Genomic DNA, 26,290 nt, shown 5'->3' with positions numbered 1-26,290 from the left:
ATTGTGATGAGTGTGGTTCCTTCAAGAAAGAGGAATTGCATCACATATAGATGATCTTTTGCAACATAATATCCTCAAGTGAGGAACAGGGATAGCTGTAGATAATTTGAATCCATGTATAACCCCCCCCCAGCTATTTTTTATAATTTTCTGTTTAATGTTTTTGAGCCTTCTTCTTTCTCAATTTTGACCAGACATATTAATAAGTAGAAATAAAAACTGCTAAGATTTTTGCCAGTAGCTGTGTATGTGGTAGAAAGGCAAGTAAGGTGTGAAATAGCCCAATATAAAGTACTGTGTAAGAGGAAAGTTACCAGAAAAATGTACTGGAAACATTAATGGACATACACACAAAAACTAAGCATCATGTTCTTTATCTTTGTTTTAGCTGACATTTCAAGTGAGTATACAGTCCTCGAACAGATCACTTTTAGTGGCCTTTGGGTGTATTCCTTTGTATGGATTTTTAAAATCATCTCTTTACATTTAGAGAATATTTTTTACATACGTCTTTATGCATAGTTATGCCTAGTTAGACTTGATTATTAGATGATGACTAATTTGTTAAAACATAATTTTTTTAAACGATTTTATTTATTTGAGAGAGTTGAGCGAGAGAGAGAGTATGAGCAGGGGGAGGGGCAGAGGGAGAGGAAGAAGCGGACTTCCCAGCTGAGCAGGGAGCCCAACACGGAACTGGATCCCAGGACCTTGGGATCATGACCTGAGCCAAGGGCAGATGCCTAACCGACTGAGCCACCCAGGCTCCCCTGTGTTGTTTTTTAGATTCCACATATAAGTGAAATCATAATAGTGTTTGTCTTTTATCTGCCTGACTTATTTCACTTAACGTAATACCCTCTAGGTGCATCTATGTTGTTGCAAATGGCAAGATCTCATTCTTTTTTGTGGCTAATACTCTATTGTGTATATATACTACATCTTCTTTATTTATTTATTGATGGTCATATAGGTTGTTTCCATATCTTGGCTATTATAAATCGTGCTGCAACAAAACATAGGGGTACATATATCTTTTTAAATTAGTGTTTTCTTTTCATTTGGGTAAATATCCAGTAGTATTTCTGGATCATATAGTATTTCTGTCTTTAAATTTTGTGGAACCTCCATACTGTTTTCCATAGTAACTGCCCAATTTACATACCCACCAACAATGCATGAGGGTTCACTTCTCTCCACATTCTTTCCAATGCTTATTTCTTGTCTTTTTGATACTAGGCATTCTGACTGGTATGAGATGATATTTCATGTGGTTTTGATTTGCGTTTCCCTGATGATTAGTGATGTTGAACAACTTTTCATGTGTCTGTTGGCCATCTGGATGTCTTCTTTGCAAGAATGTCTATTCAGGTCCTCTTCATTTTAATGGGATTATTTGTTGTTTTGGATTGTGTTGTCTAAGTTCTTTATATATTTTGGGGAACAACCCCTTATTGGATAAATCATTTGCAGATATTTTCTCCCATTCAGTAGTTTGCTTTTTTGTTTAGCTGATCGTTTTCTTCACTGTGCAAAAGCTTTTTATTTTGGTGTGGTTCCAGTTGTCTATTTTAGGTTTTTTTTTTTTGCCTTGCCTGAGGAGACATATTCATAAATATGAATATTTGTAGATACTTATTGCCTTTGTCCGAGAGATTACTGCCTATGTTACTTTTGGGTAGTTTTAAGGTTTCAGGTCTCACATTTAAGTCTTGATTATATATTTGCTTTTACCAGGGGAAAAAATTTTTTTTTTCATTATTTTCTTAGTTTTCTAGTTGTGGTCTTTTCTTTCCACTTGAAGAATGGTGATGAACTCCTTTAACTTTTGTTTATCTGGGAAACTCTGTCTCTCCTTCAACTCTGAATGACCTTGCCAGGTAGAGTATTAATTGTAGGTTTCTTCCTTTCAGCACTTAGAATATATCATGCCACTCTCTTCTCATTTGCAGAGTTTCTGTCTAAAAATCAGCTGATATCCTTGTGGGATTTCCCTTTTATGTAACAGTTTGTTTTTTCCTGTTGCTTTTAAGATTCCCCCTTTATCTTTAGTTTTTCCCATTTTAATTATGGTGTGTTGTGGTGTGGACTTCCGTGGGTTCATCTTGTGTGGTATTCTTTGTGCTTCCTGGACCTGGATGTCTGTTTCCTTCCCAATATTCGGGATGTTTTCAGCTATTATTTCTTCAAATAATTTTCTGCCTCCTCTTTATCTTCTCTTTTTGGGATCCCTATAATGTGAATGTTATTACACTTGATGATGTTTTAGAGTCCTCCTAATCTATTCTCATTTTTATTATTGTTTTCTTTTTGCTGTTCAGTTTGGTTGCTTTCCATTGTCCTGGGTTCCAGATTGCTGATCCATTCTTCTGCATCCTCTAATTTGTTGATTCCTTCCAGTATATTTTTCATTTCAGTTATTGTATTCATTAACTCTGACTGGTTATTTTTTATATTTTCTGTCTCTTTATTGAAGTTCTTACTGATTTCAAATATTCTCCTCTCAAGTTTGGTGAATATATTTATGACCATTTGCTCTCTTTATCAGGTCTATTGCTTATCTCAGTTTTGTTTAGCTTTTTTCCCCCACCTACGATTTTTGTCTTGTTCTTTCATATGGGACATATTCCTGTTTCCTTATTTTGTCTGACTCTCTGTGTTTGGTTCTGTGTGTTAGGTAGGTCAGTTATATTTCTTGGTCTCAAAAGTAGTGGATATGTGATGTCCTGTAATGCAGTCCTACACTACTGCATGTGCCCTCCTGTTGTGGCTGAGCCATGATTACTATGCATGCTGGTGGGTCAGGCTGGCCCTTCGCTCAGCTGGCTACAGTGACCTGCTTTGCCTGCTGTGGGCACACTGGGCAGGGTTTGCTCCCCTGGCTGTTGAAAGATCTGGCTGCAGCCACCTTGGGCTTGTTGTTGGATGGGGCCAGCACTTAGTTTGGCTGTCTACAGTTAGCTGCTGCAACAGCTGCAGGTACAGGGAAGGGCAGGGCTTGCTCTCTGCACAGCCAGCTGAGAGGCCCAGCTGCAGGAAGTGTGGGCACTTTGATATGTGGGGTTGTCTCCTCTACTCCCCAGGTCAGGAGTCACTTTGGAGGGATGCCTGCCCAGGCGAGTTGGTTGGGTGGGGAGGGTCTGCAGGGGAATGCCAGGATGGGGCATGTGGTGCTAGCAAGGTAGATAGATGGAGAGTTTCAGAATTGGCTCCCAGAAGCATCTGGCTGTCTGTGCTGGACAAGGACCAAAAAAATGGCATCTGCCAGCACTTTTGTCCCTGGGGGAATTTTCTGCAGATCCCTGCCCCTCTGTTAGTTTTGTGCTTTTCTTGTTTGTTACTGTAGAGTTGGTGTGTGGCAGCTTTCTTCTGCACTCTGTGTGATGTGTGTGTGTGGTATAGAATTGGTTTTTTTTGACCTTTGTAGTATATCAACACATCAATTGTGTATAATGATAACTTTTTCTTCTTTTTAAAAATCTTCCTATTTGTATATATTCATTTGGCTAATGTGGTAGAACTTCAAGAACGTTGTTGATTAGTCATGCTGATGGCAGAGTTCTGCCATTTTCTTGATAATAAAAATGTTATCTCCTAAAAAGGTAACATGGGAATTTTCAGAAATTTAAGCACCAACTATATTTAACTATATTTTCTTATTTTAGAAAAGTCTCATCTGTCATAACTTTCATTATTTTGTTTCCTTTGTTAACTTGATTACATTTGCTAGAACGTTGTCTCTTTTATTTTATCCCAGCACATGGATGCATTATGTTCTTACTCTTAATTTTTGTTTTTCTCTCCCAACTTTGGTAACCTATCCTAAACCCTTATTTTTTCTCCATCCATGTTTTTCCACCTTTCACAAGTAGTAAGTGAGAACTTTTTTGTATTCTCTTTTTTCATAAAACATCAAGGTAGTGGCAAATGTCCTGCACTTTCATGGTTTCAGTTATCAGTTATAATCACATGAGGGTGAACACCAAGTCCATTTGTCTATACCAGGTCCCTGTGCCAATTGGCGTATAAAACTTTTCAAACTTTTTCAGGAGTAGAATTTAGTGATTCTTCACTTACATACAACATCCAGTGCTCATCACACCAAGTGTCCTCCTTAATGCCCATCACCCATTTAGACTGTCCCCACACCTCCCTTCCAGCAACCCTCTGTTCTCTATAGTTACAAGTCTATTTTATGGTTTGCCTCTCTTTTTTTTTTTCCTTTCCCCTATGTTCATCTCTTTTGTTTCTCAAATTCCACATATAAGTGAAATTATATAGTATTTGTCTTTCTCTTAATGACTTATTACACTATATGATGACTAATTGTAATTTAAATAAAAACTTGAAACAAACAAAAAAAGAGGTAAAACTAATCTATGGGGGAAAAAAACTTTTCAAACTTTGTTGGCCTATAGTACAAGTAAGATAAATACCATGAAAATATAACAGATAAGCTTTCTTTGAGAACTCCCTTATGCCTACTTTACACTGGTGCATGGTGTTAGTTTTCATATTTTTTCAAATAAGTAATTTTACAACCATCTTAGATAAATAATGGAGCCCTCTTTTCCTGGATGAATTTCTTCCCTTTCTTTGAGCCAGTTATTTCTTCCTTCTCATCTTGGATCCTTGGATCCTTATGTATCTTTTCTTCTAAGAATGCCTTTTCAGGTATTCATCGTCTGTATTTCTATTGGTGGCTTTACTGCTATGCGGACAAAGTTCAGACCTCTCATCCTGAACTTGGAAGCTTTTTAACAGTGTTCTCCAGATGGCCTTATTTCTTATACTTTGTACCTATCGCTCAAAAAAAACTTTATTTCATTCATTTCACACAATCTTGATTAAAATTTTCTTTGTTTTCTTTACCTTCCCAGTTTCTGATTCTTATTTAGAATTCCATCTACTACAAGGAATAGTTTTCCTTCTTAATTTCATCATTCTTTTTCTATTATTTAAAAAGTTTCCAAAATTCAGTTTTAAGACTTTACCCATCCACCTATCTCTGTATACTTGTCTATCCATCTGTCCATGCACCATTTGTTTGACCAATATTTATTGAGTGCTGACTAATTCAAGGCACATGCAACTACGTGTAAGTAGTTATAAAGGATTATAAGACAGGTGTACTAAGTAGATATAGTCTCTGTCTCAGGGTCCAAATGTATATAGTAGAAAAGTATAGACGGGGACTTATTACAGAGTGCATAGTGCTCTGTTGGGGACAATACAGGAGACCATGCTAGACACCTTGAAGGATTTGGGAAGTCTTCTTGGAGGTTACCCAGGTGAAGGAATAGAGGGAATACAACATTGCATAAAGTCATAGATAAGAGAGAGAGAGTGCAGGGCAGTTGAGGAAATAGAAATAGTCCAGCAGAGTTAGAACTCATAGCAGAGAGATGAAACCAGAAAGATCTGAAGGGACTATATCAGAAGGACCTTGTGTATCAAGTTAAGTACTGTTGACTTCAAGTTGTTCAAGTACCTTGAACAACATGGGGATAGGAGCACTGACGTCTCCTCCACAATGTAGTTGAAAATTTGTGTATAACTTTTGGCTCCCCAAAAACTTAACTACTAACGTTTACTGCTGACTAGAGCCTAACTGATAACATAGCTTATTAACACATATTTTGTATGTTATATGTATGATATACTGTATTCATACAGTAAAATAAGCTAGAGAAAAGAAAATGTTATTAAGAAAATCATAAGGAAGAGGAAATATAGTCACAGTATTTATCAGAAAAATCCATGCATAAATTTAGGGAGACTTTACAGGATTTTAACAAAGGAATGACAGTTTGCTGATTGTAGAACACATTGGTAGAGGACAAGACTAAGAGCAAGGACGACCCATCTATGCTGGTCGCATAACCATAACTTGACTAGGATAGTGGCTGTGGAAGTGGAGACTAAGGGAAAATTTGAGAATTAAATAGTTGAGTCAATAAAATGTGGTGATTCATGGGATGTTGGAGTAGGGAAGAGGGAAGAGTAAAAACTGAGCCCCAAGTCTTTGGCTTGAGGACCTAGGTAGGTGGTGGTACCATTGCCAGAGACAGGTACTTGGATAGTGAGATGAGTTTGTGCAGAAGATGGCAAGGCCAGTTGAAATATTAGAGATAGCAAACTCATATGTTTATAGTAGGCTGGGACTTTGAGTCTGATTCTCTGGAAGTCCACAGCCCTTCGCCATACTGTGCTGCCTCCCATATGAGCTAGCAGGGTTAGAGAGGAAGTGATGGCTTTGTGAGTCCTACCTGAACATGCATCTCCCCCGCCCCCTTTTTTACTCTTTCCTATTTAATCCATAGCTATGCTGCTTAGATTTATTTGAAATTTATGTTCTGTTACAATGATACTAATCTTTACTAAATGTAATGTTCGTATTCTCGAGGTCTTCAGATCTTTTAGGCAGCCTTTTTAGCGACATTTTCTATTGCAACACCTGAAGAGTTAGAATTTATGTTTCTTATTTAGTTATTGCATAGTTTCATGAAAGGTAATGAAGATTGCCTCTGTATCTTCTCTTAGTATTTTGTTTGAAGTGCTCTTACTTTTGTCATGCCCAGTAGAATGTTATTGTCATGTTGGGGGACTAGGGCTTCAACATATGAATTTTGGGGGACACAATGCAGTCCATAACACAGAGATAATGGAGTGCAAGGAAATTTTGAAGTATTTTGGCCTTTGGGTTTTGTTCTAGCTGGGAATGAAGTGTTCTGGAAGTAAAACACCCTTTCTTCCCCCGCCCTAAGAAAATAGGGTAATTAATCATATTTTACTTAGTTACCATGTTAAGTGTTTAAAGTTGGGTAGGTTAACGTGGCTGCGGCTAACCAATCTTGATTTTCCAAGCTGGAGCAGGCTGTCTTTTCAGGTAAAAAGCTGCCTAGTGTGTTTGTGTATGTGTGCACGCATGTTAAGATAGAGAGGGGCAGGATTGCTCTTGGTATGATGCCTGTTTCTTTAAGAGGAATCATGAACTGTAATCTATGAAAACTGGTCTTACAGAGCAGTGAGCTGTGAATTCACTTGTTTCGGGGCTTTCAGTTTAAATGAGATTTGAATTTGCTTTTTAGAAAAATTGCTTCTAGACGGTCCTGGGTATTTTGGAAACCTATTTTGTTTCTTGTCCTCTAGTCATTTTGATAGGGCTATGGAAGAATGGAGACAGTTCCATTGTGACCTTAATGACCTCACACAGTGGATAACAGAGGCTGAAGAGTTACTGGCTGAAACCTTGGCTCCTGATGGTGGCCTGGACTTGGAGAAAGCTGGGATGCACCAGCAGGTAAGTGCTTTCTGTTAGAGGATAGGGTGCCGCTCAAAGGGTGGCATACTTCTTTAGTATGTGGCATTGAAGACTGATTTTGAAAGTAAGGGCTAAATATGTTAACTTTTCAGGAGTACATGGATAACCTGTAATTTTTGTTCCACTTCTACTTTCCAAGTTCAGAAGTTTAAGAAACACTGGTATTTACATTTTTAAACCAGGACTTAGACTTTATCAAGGACAGAAAGATATTTGTATACCTCACCTGTTTTCTGTACTTAAACACTAGGTGTCTTATTTTTCTTTGTATAATTGATAATTCTCATATAAGTAAATTATTCTTGAGCTGTGTCAGGGCCACTGCTCATGTGAGTCTAATATAGTCTTGGGGAAATACAACACAATAGCTAAATCAGTTCTGTTGATATTGGGTCATTAAAAATAATGGTCAAAAAGCAAGCAAAATTTCAATTTACCATTATTAAAAATATTTTTATTAAATCTTTAAAATATACTTTATGTAGAAAGCTGATGAGGAGTTAGAAAATGCTTATATTTTTTCATGAACATGTTAATTTTCATGAATTTTATTTTTAGAGTTATAGGTAAGTGCTTAAATTTGACTTTAAAATATCCCTTTTTAGTTTGTTGCTTAAAAATGTACAGACTCACGAAGCAGTGTCTCAATAAATTACACACAGGTTTACTTACATATGGTGGGACATAGGGGTATGTGGGTGGTCTGTACATATATATGTTTTTAAAGAAATGCTTTCAAGCACATGTTTGGAAGAAGAGAAACAATCTACTCAAACATAATCGATGCTTAGGCTTCAGCATAAAGAGCTGTTATTTATGTTATTAGGCTGTTCTCTTCCGGCATATTTTGCCTGATGGCATTCATCTGAATGGGTTAGATTTCAAAATAGATTTCAGTTAGTGTGTTCATTGAGATGTAGGTAAAGTGTTTAAAATGTCTTTTTCATGAACATAAAATGTTCTTCCAGGACTGTGTTTCTCTAACACTTAAACTGCCACCATAGTACCTTTGTGGATCCGTTGCATAGTTTAGTTTAGTAATGGAGTTCATTTTGAGATGTACTCTGTTACAGGAACTTGAAGAGGGCATCAGCAGCCACCAGCCCAGTTTTGCAGCCCTAAACAGAACCGGGGATGGGATTGTACAGAAACTCTCCCCCATGGATGGAAGCTTCTTGAAAGACAAGCTGGCAGATTTAAACCAGCGCTGGAGTGCAATCTTTGCAGAAGTGAAGGACCGGCGGCCAAGGTGATTTAGCTGTGATAACGAGGGCACAGGGTAAAGAGATTTTGGCAGAGCCTTTTAAGATGCAATTAGATGAGTTCAAAAATCTTCGATTGTCTGATAGGGGTTGTACTGACATTTAAGACCTCCACTGTGATGTTCTATATTTTTAGAACGTTGTCTCTTACTGTATTTTTAGGCTATCTGTAAAGTCTCACTTTTCTACTCACATGTCCTACAATGTGAAAGATATCTTTATTCCTCTCATTTCTGACATTTTATTATGATATAGTGACTGTGTGGCAGGAACTTGAAGTAGGTGGGGAACAGTCTGGACTTGCAGTCTGAAGATCTGTGCTCAGGGTCAGAATTCTCACTCACTCATTTCCTGACTGGGTCTTGGAGTCTTCCTCTGAAATCCCTCTTACTTGGTTGTTCTTAATGTCAAAGGGTGTGTTACATCCATATATGCCAGTGCTTTGTAAATAATACAATTCCTCATCTATGTAATATAATAAATACAATGAATTATTGTTTGCTTTTTTTTATGTCAGGTTCTGTTAAAATGCCCAGATTTTATTAGGTGTCTTCTGGTTGCAAAAGTGTTTGATTACCAGTGAATATAATACTCAGCATTACAAATTATTTTATATATTACCTTAAAATTATTTGAAGTTATTTTTGAGACAGTCAAGATTTGATGGTTGATTTCTACTTTGCATAACACATTTTACTTCATTAACAATCTTCTTTTTAGGTTAATGGTAGTTTGGGTTGAAAAGTCTCCCATTTTTTTTCCTGCTAATTTTAACTCTGTAGATGCTAGATTGATATAGTGATAAGCTATTGTTTTGTTATAAAGACCAAATTAATATTTTATCAAGTCCAGTTTTACAATGTAAAATATAACAAAATATGGAACTATGAATATTTGGCCTATGGTGGCTTTTTATAAAAATCACATCATCTGTTGTTTTGTGTGTTTTTCTAAGAGGCAAATAATGGTTTGTACATTTGGGTTGAGAGATTGCCTGTGACTAGAGACCGTGTTTGGCGCCTGGCACACATTGTTTCATTTTATCCTCTCAACTGCTCTAGGAGGGCTTAGACCCATTGTACAGCTTTTGAAACAGGCTCAGAGGGCAGAGTTTAAGTAGCTTGTCCAAGTCTCACAGAAAGTTAGTGACGGCACGAACTTAGGCTCTCAAACACTGTGCTTGAACAAATTCGGCAAGACCACAGAGCTCTCCGGCCAAGTTTCCTCCTCTGTGAATAAGAACTGTGATATCCTCTCAGAGGTGTTATGAGGATTAAATGAGACAATGTTGGTAAAAAGGAGACTCCCCGACTGTTCATAGTAAACACTCAAAATATCTAGTTCTTCCAATAGCAAGCTAAACTAAAACTTTTTCTCTAAGCATGCTATTGCTGAATTTTGCCAATGATTGATTGATTTGATCAATATTTATTGAGTTTTGTGTTTAGCCTTGGGGGTGTAAATATGACTTAGGAACTCAGAGACTAAGGTGAAGAAAATGTTTAAAGGGACGAAGGATACTGTGTGATTAAAGGGCACATCATTAGGAAGATACAGTGTCATCACAAAGGCAGGGATGATGGGATGGAATTTAGGCATCCCAGGGGAGGGATCCTGAAGCTGAGTTTTGAAGCGCTTGTAACAATTTCCCATAAGTTCATCCTAGGGAGGGCCTTCTAGGGAAAAGAGTAGAACAGGCAAATGTGGGAGGCATGAAGTAGCATGGCCAGGTGAGAGATCTGCAAAGTTACATGGCAAGGAGGGTTCAGGGGACCAGGGGTGCGATTGGAAGCCGAGGTCCCGTAGCGTTTTATGTGCCATGCTAATGAGTTTGCATGGAGAGCCTTTATAGCTTGGAAATCATCTAACTCTCAGGTCTTCTTAAGGAAAACGATGTGCCTGCTGGCATGGTATTAGCAATAATAGCAGAAATTCTCCTGAAGATTTTCAAATGGATCTCTGTGGAATGTGGTTGTTATTGCTCCCGGAACTAATAAGGTGAAGCTAATACATATTTTACTCATCTTGGGGATGAGATAAGAATAGTGAATCTCTTCTTCAACATCTTATATTTTAACTAAAGCAATATTTATTTTCATAAATTTATGTTTAACTTCATTTCAGGTTGTAACTTATCTTAAATTGGGGCCACCTTGCAATTTTAAGAGCTTGTATGTGTACTCTTAATCAGAGTCGTTGAGGAATATAGCACACAGTTTAATTTGTTTTTATATTGAGTGCCTGTAGTTAAATATTTGCACAGTTCATCAACTTATGCCGTTATTCCTTAATGAGCAATTGTTATCTCCTGTTTGAACATAAATTTATAACTTGTTTTTACTCTTAGTGATAACATTTAAAATGTGGATTATATTTAGCTAGTTTGAGGATGAAAACTTTGTGTGACTCAAATATGTCTCTTAAAATTACTTTGATGTTAGTTTCTTTCATAGATATATTTTCAAAATATTGTTAGTCATGATTATGCAACATTGGAAATATAAATTCCAACTCTTTTTTAAATACAAGTTTTCTAATAGTATTTGGGTGCTTACAAAGTTGTTACCTAAGTTAATGAATCTTTGACATAGAGGGTAAATTACCTGTCTTAGTATTGTCAATCTTTAACAATTAGTACCATTGCTTGATTGATTGAGTTTAATCTTGAAGCAGTGTTCTCTTCTGATGGATACTTAAAAATGTAAACTTGTGATTTTGTAGTGATTTTCATTCATTTTTAACATCAAAATACTCTCCTTCAAGTATTACTGTGTTAAATACACAAATACTTCTTTAGCATTGGATTATAGTTATATATTGTATCATATGTTAGGTTTTTTGTGATTAAAAAGTCATAGCCATAAAAAATGTAAATTTTTATTCAGGATGACACAATGCAATTCATTAAAAAATTGCATTCAATTTTTAAGCTAGCAGCTAATAACCACAACTATAAAAATAATGATACCACCACCACACTGTAAATAGCTCTCAAACCCTCTCTGAAAAATACATAATCTTATTCACCATGAGTTCTAGTCATATTCTCATCTTCTGACAGATGGTTTATATACTTATGAATGTTATTCTTACAACATTTAAAAGATCTAATTAAGGCAGTTCCTTTTTTATATTCATATGACTATTTGTTTCCTTATATCCTTTAAAACTTTTGTTTTTTTCTAGATCTCTTTTTATAACTTGGTGCTATATTCAAATACAATACTTATTTTAACGAGCTAACCAAATTTTCATTTTTTTCTTAGTGTTTCCTAATACTTGTAAAAATTTTCCATTCTCAGTGTCTTGCCTTGTTCTTACTCTTTCTTTCCTATGAATAAAGTAGAGTAATAGTTGCTACCTAATGTGAATAATATGTCATATAATGATGACTTTTTATCGCCATCCACTACTCAAAGAGAATTACGTGTTTTTCCTTATTTTTTGAGGCAAAGACATTTTTCTTTCTTTTTTTAACTTCCATTATGTTGTACCATGGTGTCTAGCTTTAAAAAAATCTGTTGTATTAAATTTCTGCAGAATTTTTCTTGATGAGAGAAGATATATATAGTTTCAATATTTTTGAATTTAATGAAGGTAGAATTTTTATTCTCATATTATCAAAAAATCTTTGGTATTGCAGAATGTATACATTAGTATTAACACTCATTTAAAAATAGATATTAAAGTTATTAGGAATTTTTGTTTGTGTGGTGTATGGTGTATGTAGTCGGGATATCCAAAGCAAATATGTAATGTTCTGCCTAATTGGATAATTTCTGTAAATGTTTTTCAATAATATATTCTTTTAGGCTTAAAGGAGAAAGTAAGCAGGTGATGGAATATAGGAAAAGACTAGATGACATCATCTGTTGGTTAACAAAGGCCGAGAATGCTTTGCAAAAGAGATCAACCACTGAGCTGGAAGAAAACCTGCAAGAATTAACAGTAAGTGGTTTATTTGTCTCTGTATTTGCCAATGCTTTTTGGTGCATGAACATTTACACTAAAAATAAGATATTGCATGACTGAAGAAGAAAAGGGGAAGAAACTTTATACCCTGTGGTAAATGTGGTGAACTTTCAAGAGGAAGTTTTTTTTAAGAGCAGCTATAATTTTGTTCTTGCAGAGGTAAGGTTTCACTCATAGAAAAGTGGTAAATCATGTGGTCTCAAGTATTAGACCGAAGATTTTTAGGCTATTTTAAACAGACTTCATCATTTTAGAATATAGTAGTACTGTGACATATAGTTCTTTGCTTTTAGATTTAGAAGATAATTACTGATTACTAGGTATAAAATTGAGTTTTACAAGAAAACTCTGACTTGAGAGTCACTCACCTCAGCTTACTTCAGGCTTAGCATCATGCTTTTACTAATCAAATTTCCTTTGTTGATCCACAACCAACAAGAATTGTCTATAGTTGTATATGTATACAATATGTAAAAATACATAACGATGAGTATATGTAAATATATCCAAATATCCATACATTTTTTATATCTATAAATTTTATATTTTTGTATCAAGAATTAAAACACTTGTTGCAGAACAATAAGATTAATGTACTCATATTTTTACTAAAAAAAAGGAATTGTGTGTGAGTGTCGATACACACATGTGCATGCATCAAAGTATGCCTAAAAGGATACCCGCTAATTTGATAAAAGATTTTAAAGAGTACGATTAAGGCATTTTGGGAAAGAAATGTTTAATAATGATGAAAAAAAATGTGGCAAACAATTACTAAGTTTTCTTTTCAAAGGTGACAAATACTTAACAAACTTCTTCCTGTTTTGTCTAAAAATTTCAGTAGTTTTCTTGGAACATCCCATTTTGTAAACAATTTGGGGGCACTCACAAAGAGTGGGATGGTACATTAGGATAGGTAGGTAGAGATGAGGTAGAGATGGACGCCTAACGTGTTCCTGTTGTTTCTTTCTTTTGCCTTTGATTAGAATAGACATTATTTTCATTATCTAAGAACAATATGTTTAAGTATCAATGTAAATATGATATAATATGACCGTGTTAAGAGATGGGGGTCAGGGGAGGGACCGGAGCACAAGTTCAAACAAATATGCACGGCAAGTGTGTGTTCATTCCCATATCAGTTACAGTTTGTTAACATAAGTTCAGGCTTCTTATATGTTTATTTTCCAAGAAAAGTTAAAAATATTAGAAGTCCACATTCATAAGAATATTTCCCAGAAAGATTTCTGATACAGTTCTTGAACTTTTCCCAGTATGACAACTTTCTAACTGCAACTCTATTCTGACTCTTTTAGGACTTAACCCAGGAGATGGACGTACAAGCTGAAAAACTCAAATGGTTGAATAGAAATGAATTGGAAATGCTTTCAGATAAAAGTCTGAGTTTACATGAAAGAGAAAAAATTTCAGAAAGCTTAAGAACTGTAAATTCGACATGGAATAAGGTGTGCATTATTAATTACTGTGATGACTTTCTCATGGTTATTGATTTTGTTGTCAAAGGAGTGAGATCGTATAACTTTTGTTTTCAAGTATACCCAAATTTGGGCACATTTTATTAATGCTTACTAATGTTTGTAATTATTTTTTTTTTCATCTGTCATGGACAGAAACCTATATCCTCAGAATACTTTTTATTTTACATGGGATATTTTGTCTGGGGATCTATATGTTATATGCTACATTAAATAATGAATATATATTAGAATTGGCCAATACAATACCATATAAAATCATAAAATTGTAAATTAAGAGCACTAAAATAATGCTCTGATGTTGCACGTGACTTCTCACATATGTAGGTTTATTTTAATAATTTTATTCATTTATTTTTATTTATTTTTAATGATTTATTCATTTCTTCATATGTTTACTACGTTCCAGGTGGAATGTAATAGCATATGCTACAAATATGACTAAGATGAGGTCCTTTCCCTCGTGTCATTACTTTTTTTTTTTTTTTTGCAGTTAAAACAATTAAAAGCAGATAAAATCACAGATTTCTATTTCTTTTGCCCTGGAACATACCATATCAGAATGTGAGGTCTGTCTGAGACAATGTATATGTCTCTGTCCCTGGATAGATCCCTTATCAGTCATTTTTTCCCTTCTTGATCCCCTTGAAATGATAGCCATCGTCCTATATCTAATGAGGCAGATGCTTTATTGATCTAGACTCTCTAACTGAGAATTACTGCCTTGATGAGTCACTGTTACTGATGACTCACACATGTATATCTCAGGCCTTGACCTCTCTCCATACTCTAGACTTACCTGTACAATGGCCTGTTCAGCATGTCCACTTGGCTATGTAATAGGTGTCCCAAACATACAAAATCGAGCTCCTGGTCTCCACTTCCTCCCTGTGCTTCACTGTACTTCTCCCACCTCAGTTGCTGGTAATTGGTCATTATTGTTCGGTCAGAACCTTTGGAGTCAATCTTAGGTGAATTATATCTCAATTTAAAAAAACTCCAAAGCTTGGAGTCATCACCAGCTTCTCCTTCAAAATACATCTGTTTGATGGATGGTTTGATGGATGGCTAGATGGTTAGATACATGATAAAGTGAATATAGCAAAATTCTAACAATTGTCGATGTTGGGTGGCACATTGGGTATTCTCTGTACATTTTTTTCAGCTTGTTTTTAGGTTTGTAGAATTTCCCAGGTTTGACTGCTTTTCATGAACCCCATTGCCGCTAACTTGTTTTTAAGCCATCATCATCTGTTGTCTTGATTTCTGCCATGGCCTCCTCACTGATGTCCCTGCTTCCTCCTTTGCCCTTTGTGAAAGCAGCCAAAGTATTTGTTAAAACATAATTCAGATCAAGTAACTCCTCTGAGCAAAGCCCGCTAATGGTTTTCCATCTCACTCGGAGGAAAGGCTGAATTCCTTAATGTGACTTACTAGGCCCCTGATGTTCTGGCTTCCTGTTTTCTCCCCAACTTCATCTTCTCTTCTCTCTCCCTTACACTCCTGGTCTGGACATGTTGGCCCTGTGTCAGACGTGCCAGACTCAGTTTGTGTATATCCAATCAGACCACACATCTTTTCTTAACCCAAAGGATGTCAGTAGACATTGTGTAGAGTAGGGCACCCTGGTTAATTTGGGAGCGCTGTGTTAGACAAAGCCGAGACTTCCTTTATCATAGCATTTCATGTAGATTTAACTCCACCTAGGTGAATTATAAGTGTCCAATATCAAACAGTGCTTATTGTGCAGAGAATTTTGATAAATGCACTTTGGGAAATACTAACCTGGGGTATTTCATTCATGCATGCATTTATTCATCAGTAGTTTTGGACTGGACTCTTGCTTTCATTTTGAGAACTAAGAATCCAGCAAAGAGTATGACACTGCTTCTAACCCAAAGAGTTTATTGTGGGCGAGACAAGTAACCAAGCAATTGTAAGGTAGAGGTATCCACAGGGACACAAAGGTAGAGCACTTACCTGGCTTTGGGAGGTAATCATGGAAGATTTTGTGGAGGACATCGTATCCATGTGAATTTATAAAGAATGAATAAGTATGGATCAGATGAAGAATGGGGGAAAGGGCATTGCAGGGAGAAGCAGCAACAAGTGAAAGGGTCTAGAGGAGACAGAGAATGAGCACGGTGCATTTGGGTTCTGGAAATAGCTCAATGTGAAGTGGAAGGACGAGAGATGCTTGCAGAGACCAGATCCTAGCGGCCTCCCCATGCATCATAAGTAATTTGAGCTCCATCTTGAGAACAGTTCACCACCTTGAGAGTAGCGGGCAGCTACTGATGGGTTTTAAGCAGAAGAAAGTTACATTTTGAAAGATCACTATAGCTGCACAGTAGAGATGGATGGAGCGATCCTAAAGATGGAGAGCCTTAGGACGTCAAGATATCAAGGAACTCCTCTGAGCAAAGGCTACTATCCAGGACAGGAAAACTGATCTGAGAAGATCAATGAGAGTCATTAGACAACCTTGTGAAGGGAGTGTCAGGGAAACAGATGATGAATTCAGATTTGGACATGTCTGAATATCCAGTTGACAGAATGAGCTGGACTAAAGATATATTTTTTGGAGTCTTCAGCCTCTTAAGGCTCCATATGATAAATGAAACCATTAGGAATGAGGACCCAGGGAGAGAAGCCAGGGCCAAGGGTAAGAAGACCAAAAAAAACCTCCCGTGTAGGATGTCAGTATTTGATGGATTGGCAGAGGAGAATGAGCTGGTGAAGGATGCTTAGAAGATCAACCAGAGAGGGAGGCATTAAGTCAGGATTGCAGAATATTCACAGTGTCCCGGGGAGAGGGAGGGACAGCATTCAGTGTTTCAAAGGGGCTAGGACAGCTAAGGACTGGCTGCACTCTTCACCATAGTGTCAGTGGAGGGGGGGCTCTGGGAAGACTGCAGTGGATATGAAGGTGGAGACAGAAGCTCAGGCGTTGAGGGGGAAGAAAAGCAGCAGAACTATCACTTAGAATAACACTTCCTCTTTCAAAAATATAATCGTCTTTATTTATATAGTATTCTTCTCTTTGTTTGGCCTGATGCTGTAGATATGCAGAGAAGTGCCTAGCACATTGAAGGAACGCATCCAGGAACCTTGTTCTGTGTCTCAGACAAGAATTGCTGGTAAGATACAGTTTACTTCTTCACAAAAAATGTTTATAAGCAGAACAAAATTTTATGATGATAAGTATAACGTCAGAAAAGCTTATTTAAAAACAATGCAATTGTGATTTATTATTCTACTTTTCAATATTTTGAAAAGAATGTTTTTTTTTTTTTTTTTTTTTTTTAACACAAAACGTATTTCACTGCCTAGTGTGTGCAAAGCATTCCTTCTTTGGTAGTTAAGACTTCTCACCTTTCCTGGGCCTAGAGTGGGATCTGGGCCTCCTCCGCGGAGGCCCCTGAAGGCAAGGGGAACGCAAGGTGGGTGAATGGAGGGATAGTCTTCTGGGGACATGCAGTTTTTCAGGACATCAGCTGTAACCTGCTATGTTAACGTGTTCTGGAGTTGTGTTAATTAGACACTGATCATGACTGAAAACAAAAAGTTTGGGTGGATATCCTGGGAACCAGGTGAGAGGTGGGGATTTAGAATTCTCCACCCCAGGGAAGGTCTTTACCGACAAATGCTGATCACTAAGATTTGAAGAAAGAAGCATTTTCTCACTCTTTCATTTCCTTCTCTCCTTGTCTGGAGTAGAGGGCAGGCTACTGCCCAGTAGCCACTGTGGTCACTGCTCATCACTGCCTTGCAGGCTCTGGAAACCCCCTTGCCCTGCTCCCCCTCTGTTGAGTCACCAGGCAAACCCCCAAGTGTGATGAACCCTAACTTTCCACTTCCCCTGTGCCAGCTCTGGGGCTGCTGCTGATTCCCCCCCTTCCTTCTGCCTCTCCTTCCCCTCCACCGGTCATCCTTCCCTCCCCCTCCCTCCCCCTCCCCCTTTTCCTTGTCCCTCCCCTGCCTCCTGTTTCTTCTGAGGATTATGAAAAAGTGATGAGTGACAGGGTTTTTTAAAAACTTTTCTGAGATTGCAAGCTTGGTGAGAGCCAAGTTTGTAATTTGTCTTACTTATATTTCCCCGTACCTTGCCCCCCAAATACCTGGGGCCCGATAGGTCTGTTGATTATATTCAAAACACTTGAATTCACATTTGTGTACTGCGGCTTTGCAAACACAAGCTCAACTCTATACCTACAGGGAACAGACTTGATACATTTTATGAAAGAGCAATAGGTTATCTTACCTTTTGAAGCATCATTATGACAAAGGAACAGAGAACATTTTAATACACATTTAGAAGTATAGCGACACTACGCCTTCAGTGGGTGGGTAGTTCATTCTTAGTAAAATACTCGTCCCTGGGACAGGTATGAGACCTAAAACTTATTTCAGTGTGTCCCTCTCCTCCTACACAGTGTTCTAATTCAATTTCTTCTTTTTTATATATTAAAAAAAATAACCATTTTAAAGTGAACAGTCCAGTGGCATTTAGTACATTCGCTTTATTGTGCAATTACCACCTCTGTCGAGGTCCACAGAATTTCCATCACTCCAAAGTAAAACCTCTTACTCATTCAGCAGTGTCTCTCCATTCCGCTCTATCCCCACGCTGTGCCGACCACCGGTCTGTGCTCTGTCTCCATGGGTCACCTATTTTGGGTATTTCTCGAACAGTGTTTCTTTCACTTGGCATATTGTTTTTGAGGTTTATCCAGGTCAGCTTCTTGCTGACCCTCCTCAAATGCGTGCTCAGCACTGAGAGGCAATCCTACTGTACTTTTCTCTGAGTGCCCCTTGCTACCCATCTCTCAACTAATGACCTCTTCTCATTTTTAAAAGACAAAGTACCTTTTGTCCAACAAGGTCTTCTTTTTCCCATTAGAGAATCCCTATAAGTAGGTTTACCTACTACATCTGTCCTCACACACTGTGCATACTTCCTTCCTATCCCATGGAAGATTTATCTCTCTTTCTTTCCAAGATCATCTCCTCCACTTGGACTTTGGCTCACATCTTCTCTTGGCTTTTTACTTCCTCTCTCTCTCCTCTCTACTGGATCCTTCTCACTAGCATACATTTTGATGCCGGCAGCTCTGGTCTGTGCATTTTCACTGGTGTGTCGTGCTCCACCACACAGATCCACCGCAGTCCTCAGGACTGTCTCTTCTAATGTGCTCACCAGTCCCATGGCTTTAGCCACTTTTTAATTTTAGAGGGTTCAGCCAGTTCTTAGGCCAGTACACTTGAAGTCACCTTGACTCTTCTCCGGATTTCACATCTAATCCGTCGGCAAGTTGTCAGTCCTGTGTCTCATCCCAGCTACTTCCATGGTCTTGAACGCCCTCATCTTTCATCTGTGTTACTGGAATAGTCTCCTGTATTCTCACTGTCCTGATTCTGTTCTCGCCTTTCCACTCTTCCATAATCTATTCTGGTAGCAGCTAAGTCACGCTTTATAAACATACGTTTTATTGTGTCCCTCCTGGCTCACCACAATCTTGTGTTCTCTTTCATCATCCATACTGAGTGCTGAAGTCTTACTGTGGTCCAGAAGACTCTGTATGATCTGCCTGCTGTCCATCCCTCTAATCTCATTTCTTACCATGTTTCCCTTTGTTTATTCTGCTTCAGACACACTGGTCTACTTGCTATTTCTAACATGCTGAGAATGTTTCCATTTATGGCCTCTGTGCTTGCTGTTTCTTCTTTCTTTCTTCTTCAGATGTCTTTTTTTCAGGTATCTGCATGTTTTACACACTCCCTTCATTCAGTTCTCTCCTCAAATGTCACCTCAGCTAGGCCTTTCCTGACCCTGCCCACCATATCTCCAATACATCCTGTCTCTCTTCATCTTCTTATATTGGTTTTACCTCATATCCTCTGTCCACCTACCCCACCGGAATGCAGGCTCCGTGATGGCAGGCTCTTTGTCATGCCCACTCCCATCCTGCAGCATCTAGAACAGTGCCGTGCACACGGTACGCCCCTACTAGGTATTTGATGGTTTGAAACAATGAATGAATATTGAGGTTGTTTTGAGTGTTTTGAAACTATAAAGTGACAGTGAAGATGGGGCAGAGTGGTATGTGAGGTATTCTCTAGGGTATATAGTGGTAGAATTGCTGGGTCAGAGAATATGGAGAACTTCTACTTGACTAGATCCTGTCTAGACAGCCTGTTGCAGTTCACCCTTCCACCAGCCGTGTGAGGGTTCTCATTGTTCATCGTGTTATCAGCGCTTCAACTTTGTGTTCTCAGGACCCTTTACACTTAAAAAATTATTGCGGACCCTCAAAGAGCTTTCACTGTGTGAGTTATGTTTATAAATATTTACCTAATCAAAAAATAAAACAGAAATTTGAAGAATTATTTATTAATTTGTTTAAAGTAGCAATAACGAATCCATTTATTATATGTTAATAAAAATAATATATTTTTATAAATATAGTTAGAAACTAGTTTTTCTAAGACAAAAACAAATTAAATTAGAAAAGTGGCATTGCTTTACATTTCTGAAAATCTTTTAGTTTCTGGCAAATTAGAAGACACCTGGATTCTCATATCCACTTCTGCATTTTGGTCTGTTACTATATCACATGCCATTATAGCCTTGAGTAAAAAAACCACTCAAAACCACAATGAGATACCACCTCACACTAGTCAGAATGGCTAAAATTAAACGACAGATGTTGGTGGGGATGCGGAGAAAGGGGAACCCTCTTACACTGTTGGTGGGAACACAAGCTGGTGCAGCCACTCTGGAAAACAGTATGGGGGTTCCTCAAAAACTTGAAAATAGAGCCACCCTATGACCCAGCAATTGAATTACTAGGTATCTACCCCAAAGATACAAGTATAGTGATCCGGAGGGGCACCTGCATCCCAGTGTTTATAGCAGCAATGTCCACAAGAGCCAAACTATGGAAAGAGCCCAGATGTCCACCAATAGATGAATGGGTAAAGAAGATTTGGTGTATATATATATATATATATATACAGTGGAATACTACTACTCAGCCATCAAAAAAAAAAATGAAATCTTGCCATTTACAATGATGTGGATGGAACTAGAGGGTATTATACTAAGCTAAATAAGTCAATCGGATGGGGTGCCTGGGTGGCTCAGTCGTTAGGTGTCTGCCTTTGGCTTGGGTCATGATCCCGGGGTCCTGGGATCGAGCCCCGCATCGGGCTCCCTGCTCCGCGGGAAGCCTGCTTCTCCCTCTCCCACTCCCCCTGCTTGGGTTCCTGCTCTCGCTCTCTCTCTCTGTCAAATAAATAAATAAAATCTTTTTTAACAAAAAGAAATAAGTCAATCAGAAAGAAAATTATCATATGATCTCACTCATATGTGGAATTTAAGAAACAAAATAGAGGATTGTAGGGGGAGGGAGGGAAAAATAAAACAAGATGAAATCAGGAAGACAAACCATAAGAGACTCAATCACAGGAAACAAACTGAGTGTTGCCGGAGGGGAAGGGGGAAGGGGATAGGGGTAACCAGGAGATGGACATTAAGGTGGGCATGTGATGTAATGAGCACTGGGTATTCTATAAGACTGATGAATCACCAAACTCTACCTCTGAAACTAATAAAACACTATATGTTAATTAATTGGATTTAAATTAAAAAAAGATTAAAAAACACTCTACACTTGGGAAAGAATGAATGTGAAAAGGCAAATCACTTATTATGATAATCATAATTTGGTCATCCACAGCCCTTGGAAGGGTTTCTGGGTACCTGTGACCTATAGAGAGAGATAAGGCATTTCATTTCAATTTGCTTTCCCCAGACGCCTGTGTGACTGAGCCTTTTCTCATGTTTCTTTCTTGCTTGCTTCCTCTTTCGTGGATTGTCTGTCAGTATTTTTGGAGTTTAAAAAATTATTTTGGTTACAGATTCCTTGTTTAGAGTGTGCATTGCAAATACCTCTCAGTCCATGGCTTCTAACATCTTGATTAATGGTACTGTTTTCAGAATTCTTAAATATTAATGGTCTATTAATAGCTTCCCCTTTTTGTGTGTTTTTAGGCATTTTTAGTACTCTGAAGTCATAAAGATTCTGTTTTTATGTTTTCAACTAACAGTTTAACAATTTTGGTTTTCATATTCAGGTCCTTAATCCACCAATAATTAATTTTCCCAGGGTACATGTGAGGTCAAATTCTGTCCCTTCTCCTTGCTCCAGCCACGGGTGTCCACTCTTACCAGTATCATTTATTGGCCAGTAAATTCCTCCTCATTGATCTTTAATGCAGTCTGCCAAGGTCAGGTTTCTCTGCCATCCATGCACTATGGCTCTTCTCTTCCAGTGGTCTCTTTGAATGTCTGGGTCCATAAAACACTGAGTTAACCATTCATTATTAGCTAAGTGATACAACTAAATATCAAGTAGGGCTTAACCCTCCACCTGCTTTGACTGTTTGTGGTCCTTTTCTATATTGATTTGAAAGTCATATTTTGAATATATGATTTTGTCAAGTTACACCCAGAATTGCTGGGATTTTTGTTAGAATTGGGCTTAATTTACAGGTTGACTACATTTTTTAGAAAATTTTTTAATGTACCATATGCTAAAGTGGATTCCAGATGTATCTAATAATTAATTCAATTCTCTCTTATATCAAACCTAAAGAAAAAAAAAGCCAACCTCCCTTTCTTAAAAACAAAGCAAGACAAAGACAGACAAACGAAAAATAGAAAAAGATATTTATCAAATCTTTGGAAAAGACAAGAGTCCAACTTTCTAGGAAAACAATCCCCCAAGACAAATGAATGGGTTTGATCACCGCAGGTTTGTTAGCATCTATATATTAAAAAGAAACAAAAATTAAATCCTAAAGTAGAAACATTGTTTTCAACAATATGGCAAAAGTTCATCTGTCTTGTAAAAAGAGTTCATCCCAACTGATAAGGAAGCAGATAAAGAACACAGTTATAAATTATACCATATTTGGTTAATAAACAGAGAAAATACTTGTGTTCATTGACAATTAAAAAAAACAAGAAATGAAGACAGTGGTGAGGATGTGTTTATCCACTGAAATAGAATAGTGTTGGTGTGGATGTAGGAAGTTCATCAGTTCCATACCTGCTGTTGGAAGTCCAGATTTCCAACTTTTAAGGAAAACAGTTTGTCAATAAGTATTAGCTACATTAACCTTTTTCATTTTCTGATCCAGGAATTCTCCTTTGGGAAATTTACACTAAGGTGGTAATCAAAAAATTGCAAAATATGCTACATAAGAAGATAATCCTTGCACATTCCTTTTCGAAGTAACCATTTAAGTGTCCAGCTGTAGGATAAGGGTTAACTGAAAGTTAGTGAATATATGCATAGACTATAACATAAGTATTCACAATGATTTTGTAGCTGGGACCCAGAGGTGCAGGAACCCCTGGCTCCCGGGGTCCCAAACAGGCTGAGTTTGGCCACTGGCTGCTGACAAAATCCAAAGGCAGAGAAACCAGTGGTGGTGAAAGAAGAAAGGGATTTATTTCAGTGAAACCAACATCAGGAAGACAGAGGACTAGTGTCTCAAAGACTGTCCCCAAAGTGCTGAAAAATCCTTCCAGATTGATATAAGGAAAATGCGGGACAAAGGTCAGTGTGTACCTGCGGGTGGGCAGTGAAGGTCAAGTCAAACATCTCCCTGGAGTCAAGCAAGCAGGGACTTGCTGATTCAGGGCAGTCCTATTGCTTGAGGGGGTAGTTTAGCTTCCCATCAGGGGATGCTTTGCCCTCTGGGTCTTTTGCGTAAGTTTAGAGATACACTTGAAAGAAGAACTTAATCAGTTAGAAAGTTTGAGGTCAAAATGGAGGTAGTGGAAGGGGCTCTTTCAATTTTATTAAGAATGACTTACACTCGTATTATCAAGATAATTGGAAAGGAATAGAAAATTAGACTAAATTGACTTTATAATTAAGGCAAACATCTTGACAAAATAAAATCGTGGTCCTAATTTTCCTATGGTTGATTTATTTTTTATTTTCTCCCATTTTTTAATTTTCTTTTCTCTTAGTGTCAGTGACTCCTGAATTTTTGTGGCCCCAGAATGTTGTGGGACGATTTAATTGGCTTTATGACTACCACAGACATACAGATACAACAGGAAATGCCATTGTCATTTTAGTATGAAAAAAATCAAAGCTTCCTACAATTTTTTTTTACTTAAATGAAATTTTATGTAAATACACACACATACACACATCACCACTAGGCCACCACCATCAGAATCAGATGCTGTATTCATACTTTGCCGGTTTTAAATTTCAGCTCATCCTGGTGTCCAAAAGGTGGTGCTAGTATCATCTGCGTCAGACATTCCTGCTCAGTCTCCTCGTACTGCGGAAATTTCAGTTCCTGCTGATCTGGATAAAACGATCACAGAGCTAGCTGACTGGCTGGTCCTGATCGACCAGATGTTGAAGTCCAACATTGTCACTGTCGGGGATATAGAAGAGATCAATAAGACAGTTTCCCGAATGAAAGTAAGTACATCATGTAAAGCCTTGTCAGGGAAATACCACAACACAGAAACAGACAAGATCTGTTTGGATCTCCTTTGTTTGTCCTAAACTCTGGGAGAATGAGCTTTAAAAAACTCTTTATCTGTCAAACCTCCATGCTATGTTTGGCTGGCTCCAAAGAGTAAAGCTTGTCTTGCCTTTCTAGTGTTAGTGAGATGAGGTTTACCAATGTGAAGTTAGAGACTCAGTGTATTTTAAAATCTAAATCTGATACCCACGAAGTGAGGCACATCAATACAGAAGTAAATTCGTGTGAGATTTAATGCCTCCTGTGATGTAAGATATTTTCCTGAAGCACCTTTTCAACTATTTCATAACAAGGCTTATTTAATTGCTGGCTTTAGAAGTGGGAATCTCCTGATGAGAATTTTGTCACTATACATATACCATCTATTTTTTTAAAAAGATTTTATTTATTTATTTGTCAGAGAGAGTGCACAAGCAGGGGGAGCGGCAGGCAGAGGGAGAAGCAGGCTCCCCGCTGAGCAAGGAGCTCGATGCGAGACTCGATCCCAGGATCCTGGGATCATGACTCGAGCCAAAGGCAGACACTTAACCCACTGAGCCACCCAGGTGTCCCCATGTACCATCTAATATAGATGTTCAGTATTCATTGTGTGCTAGGTTCTAGGCTATGTGTTGCATAGGGATACTGAAAAAAACAGATGGGATAGAAATTGGGAATACACCATAAAATAATAACAGTAGTTATTACTAACTTTTATTAGGTGCTTAATGTGTGCTGGGTAGTTTTCTAAGTATTTTAAATGTATCATCTCATTCACTTTTTTAACAGTCTTTTGAGGTGGTATTGGTTTTATCCCCAGATTACAAATATGCCCACAGTGAGGCCAAAGCACCTAATGCACATAGGTAGACAAGTTGCTGCAGCAAGGCAGAATCTAAGAGAAGCCGTGGGATAGGTCCAAGCCACCTGTTAGGGAGCCAGGGGGGAGGAAGGAGCTTAGTTCACAGTGGTGGAAGGCAGACTATGTGGGATTTTGACCTCTGGAGATGAAGTAAATGACATTCCTGATATAGGGAACAGGGTGAATAAAGACATGGGGCAGGGGAGCGTGAAGGATGTTGGGTCAATTTTATGCAATAAAGAAGTGTTGTGGGAAGTAAGATAGCAAACACAGGTTCAAGTTCACTTTGGGAAGGAGCTCGTTGACCGTGTTTTAAGCATAGGCCCATTGGGCTTTTACTCTGTAAGCAGGTGACAAGCATCTTTTCCCCCTTTTCTTTTCCTTTTTTAATGGCTGCAGACTGATGATAACAATGCTCTGCACTGATGAGAAGACTGGGATGCTTTTTAGTGCTTAGGATAAATTGGAGGCAAGAGATGCTTAAAGCAAGCAAAAGAGCCCTTTCTGAGTAGCTAACATGATGCTATTGCAATTAGTGGAAATAAAGAATAGAAGAAATGGGCTGTGGATGAGGTTTGAGTGATTTAATTTCAGATGTGTTGTGTTGAGAGGTTCTTGGGCCATTTAGAAGGAAATAATCAGCCTTCATTGAAATGTCTCTCTGGGATTCAGAATTAGAAGTTGTAAATAATCCATCTAGAAATAATATTTGACACTTTAGGGCTAATTGAAATCTGCAAAATTAGTGAATTTATGAAGAGGAAAAGCTGGGAGAGAATCTTTGCCATCCTGTTTGTACTTATTGGAAATT

At 37.8% G+C, this 26,290-nt stretch overlaps 1 protein-coding gene across 12 annotated transcripts in view; it reads left to right on the top strand.

Annotated features, from left to right (window-relative positions):
• UTRN (utrophin) overlaps positions 1 to 26,290 on the top strand; it is a 500,526-nt gene that overhangs the window by 215,626 nt on the left and 258,610 nt on the right. For all 12 annotated transcript variants that reach the window (XM_027601866.2, XM_027601862.2, XM_027601867.2 and 9 more), the window contains 6 exons: positions 7,153 to 7,303; positions 8,398 to 8,573; positions 12,399 to 12,534; positions 13,875 to 14,024; positions 17,119 to 17,194; positions 24,357 to 24,571. In XM_027601866.2, coding sequence (XP_027457667.2) covers positions 7,153 to 7,303; positions 8,398 to 8,573; positions 12,399 to 12,534; positions 13,875 to 14,024; positions 17,119 to 17,194; positions 24,357 to 24,571 — 904 coding nt within the window. The remainder of the gene's footprint in view (positions 1 to 7,152; positions 7,304 to 8,397; positions 8,574 to 12,398; positions 12,535 to 13,874; positions 14,025 to 17,118; positions 17,195 to 24,356; positions 24,572 to 26,290) is intronic.

The sequence above is a fragment of the Zalophus californianus genome, chromosome 7, assembly GCF_009762305.2.
Source record: "Zalophus californianus isolate mZalCal1 chromosome 7, mZalCal1.pri.v2, whole genome shotgun sequence".
NCBI classification, from domain to species: Eukaryota; Metazoa; Chordata; class Mammalia; order Carnivora; family Otariidae; genus Zalophus; species Zalophus californianus.
This window is presented reverse-complemented; position numbering and strand designations above follow the sequence as displayed.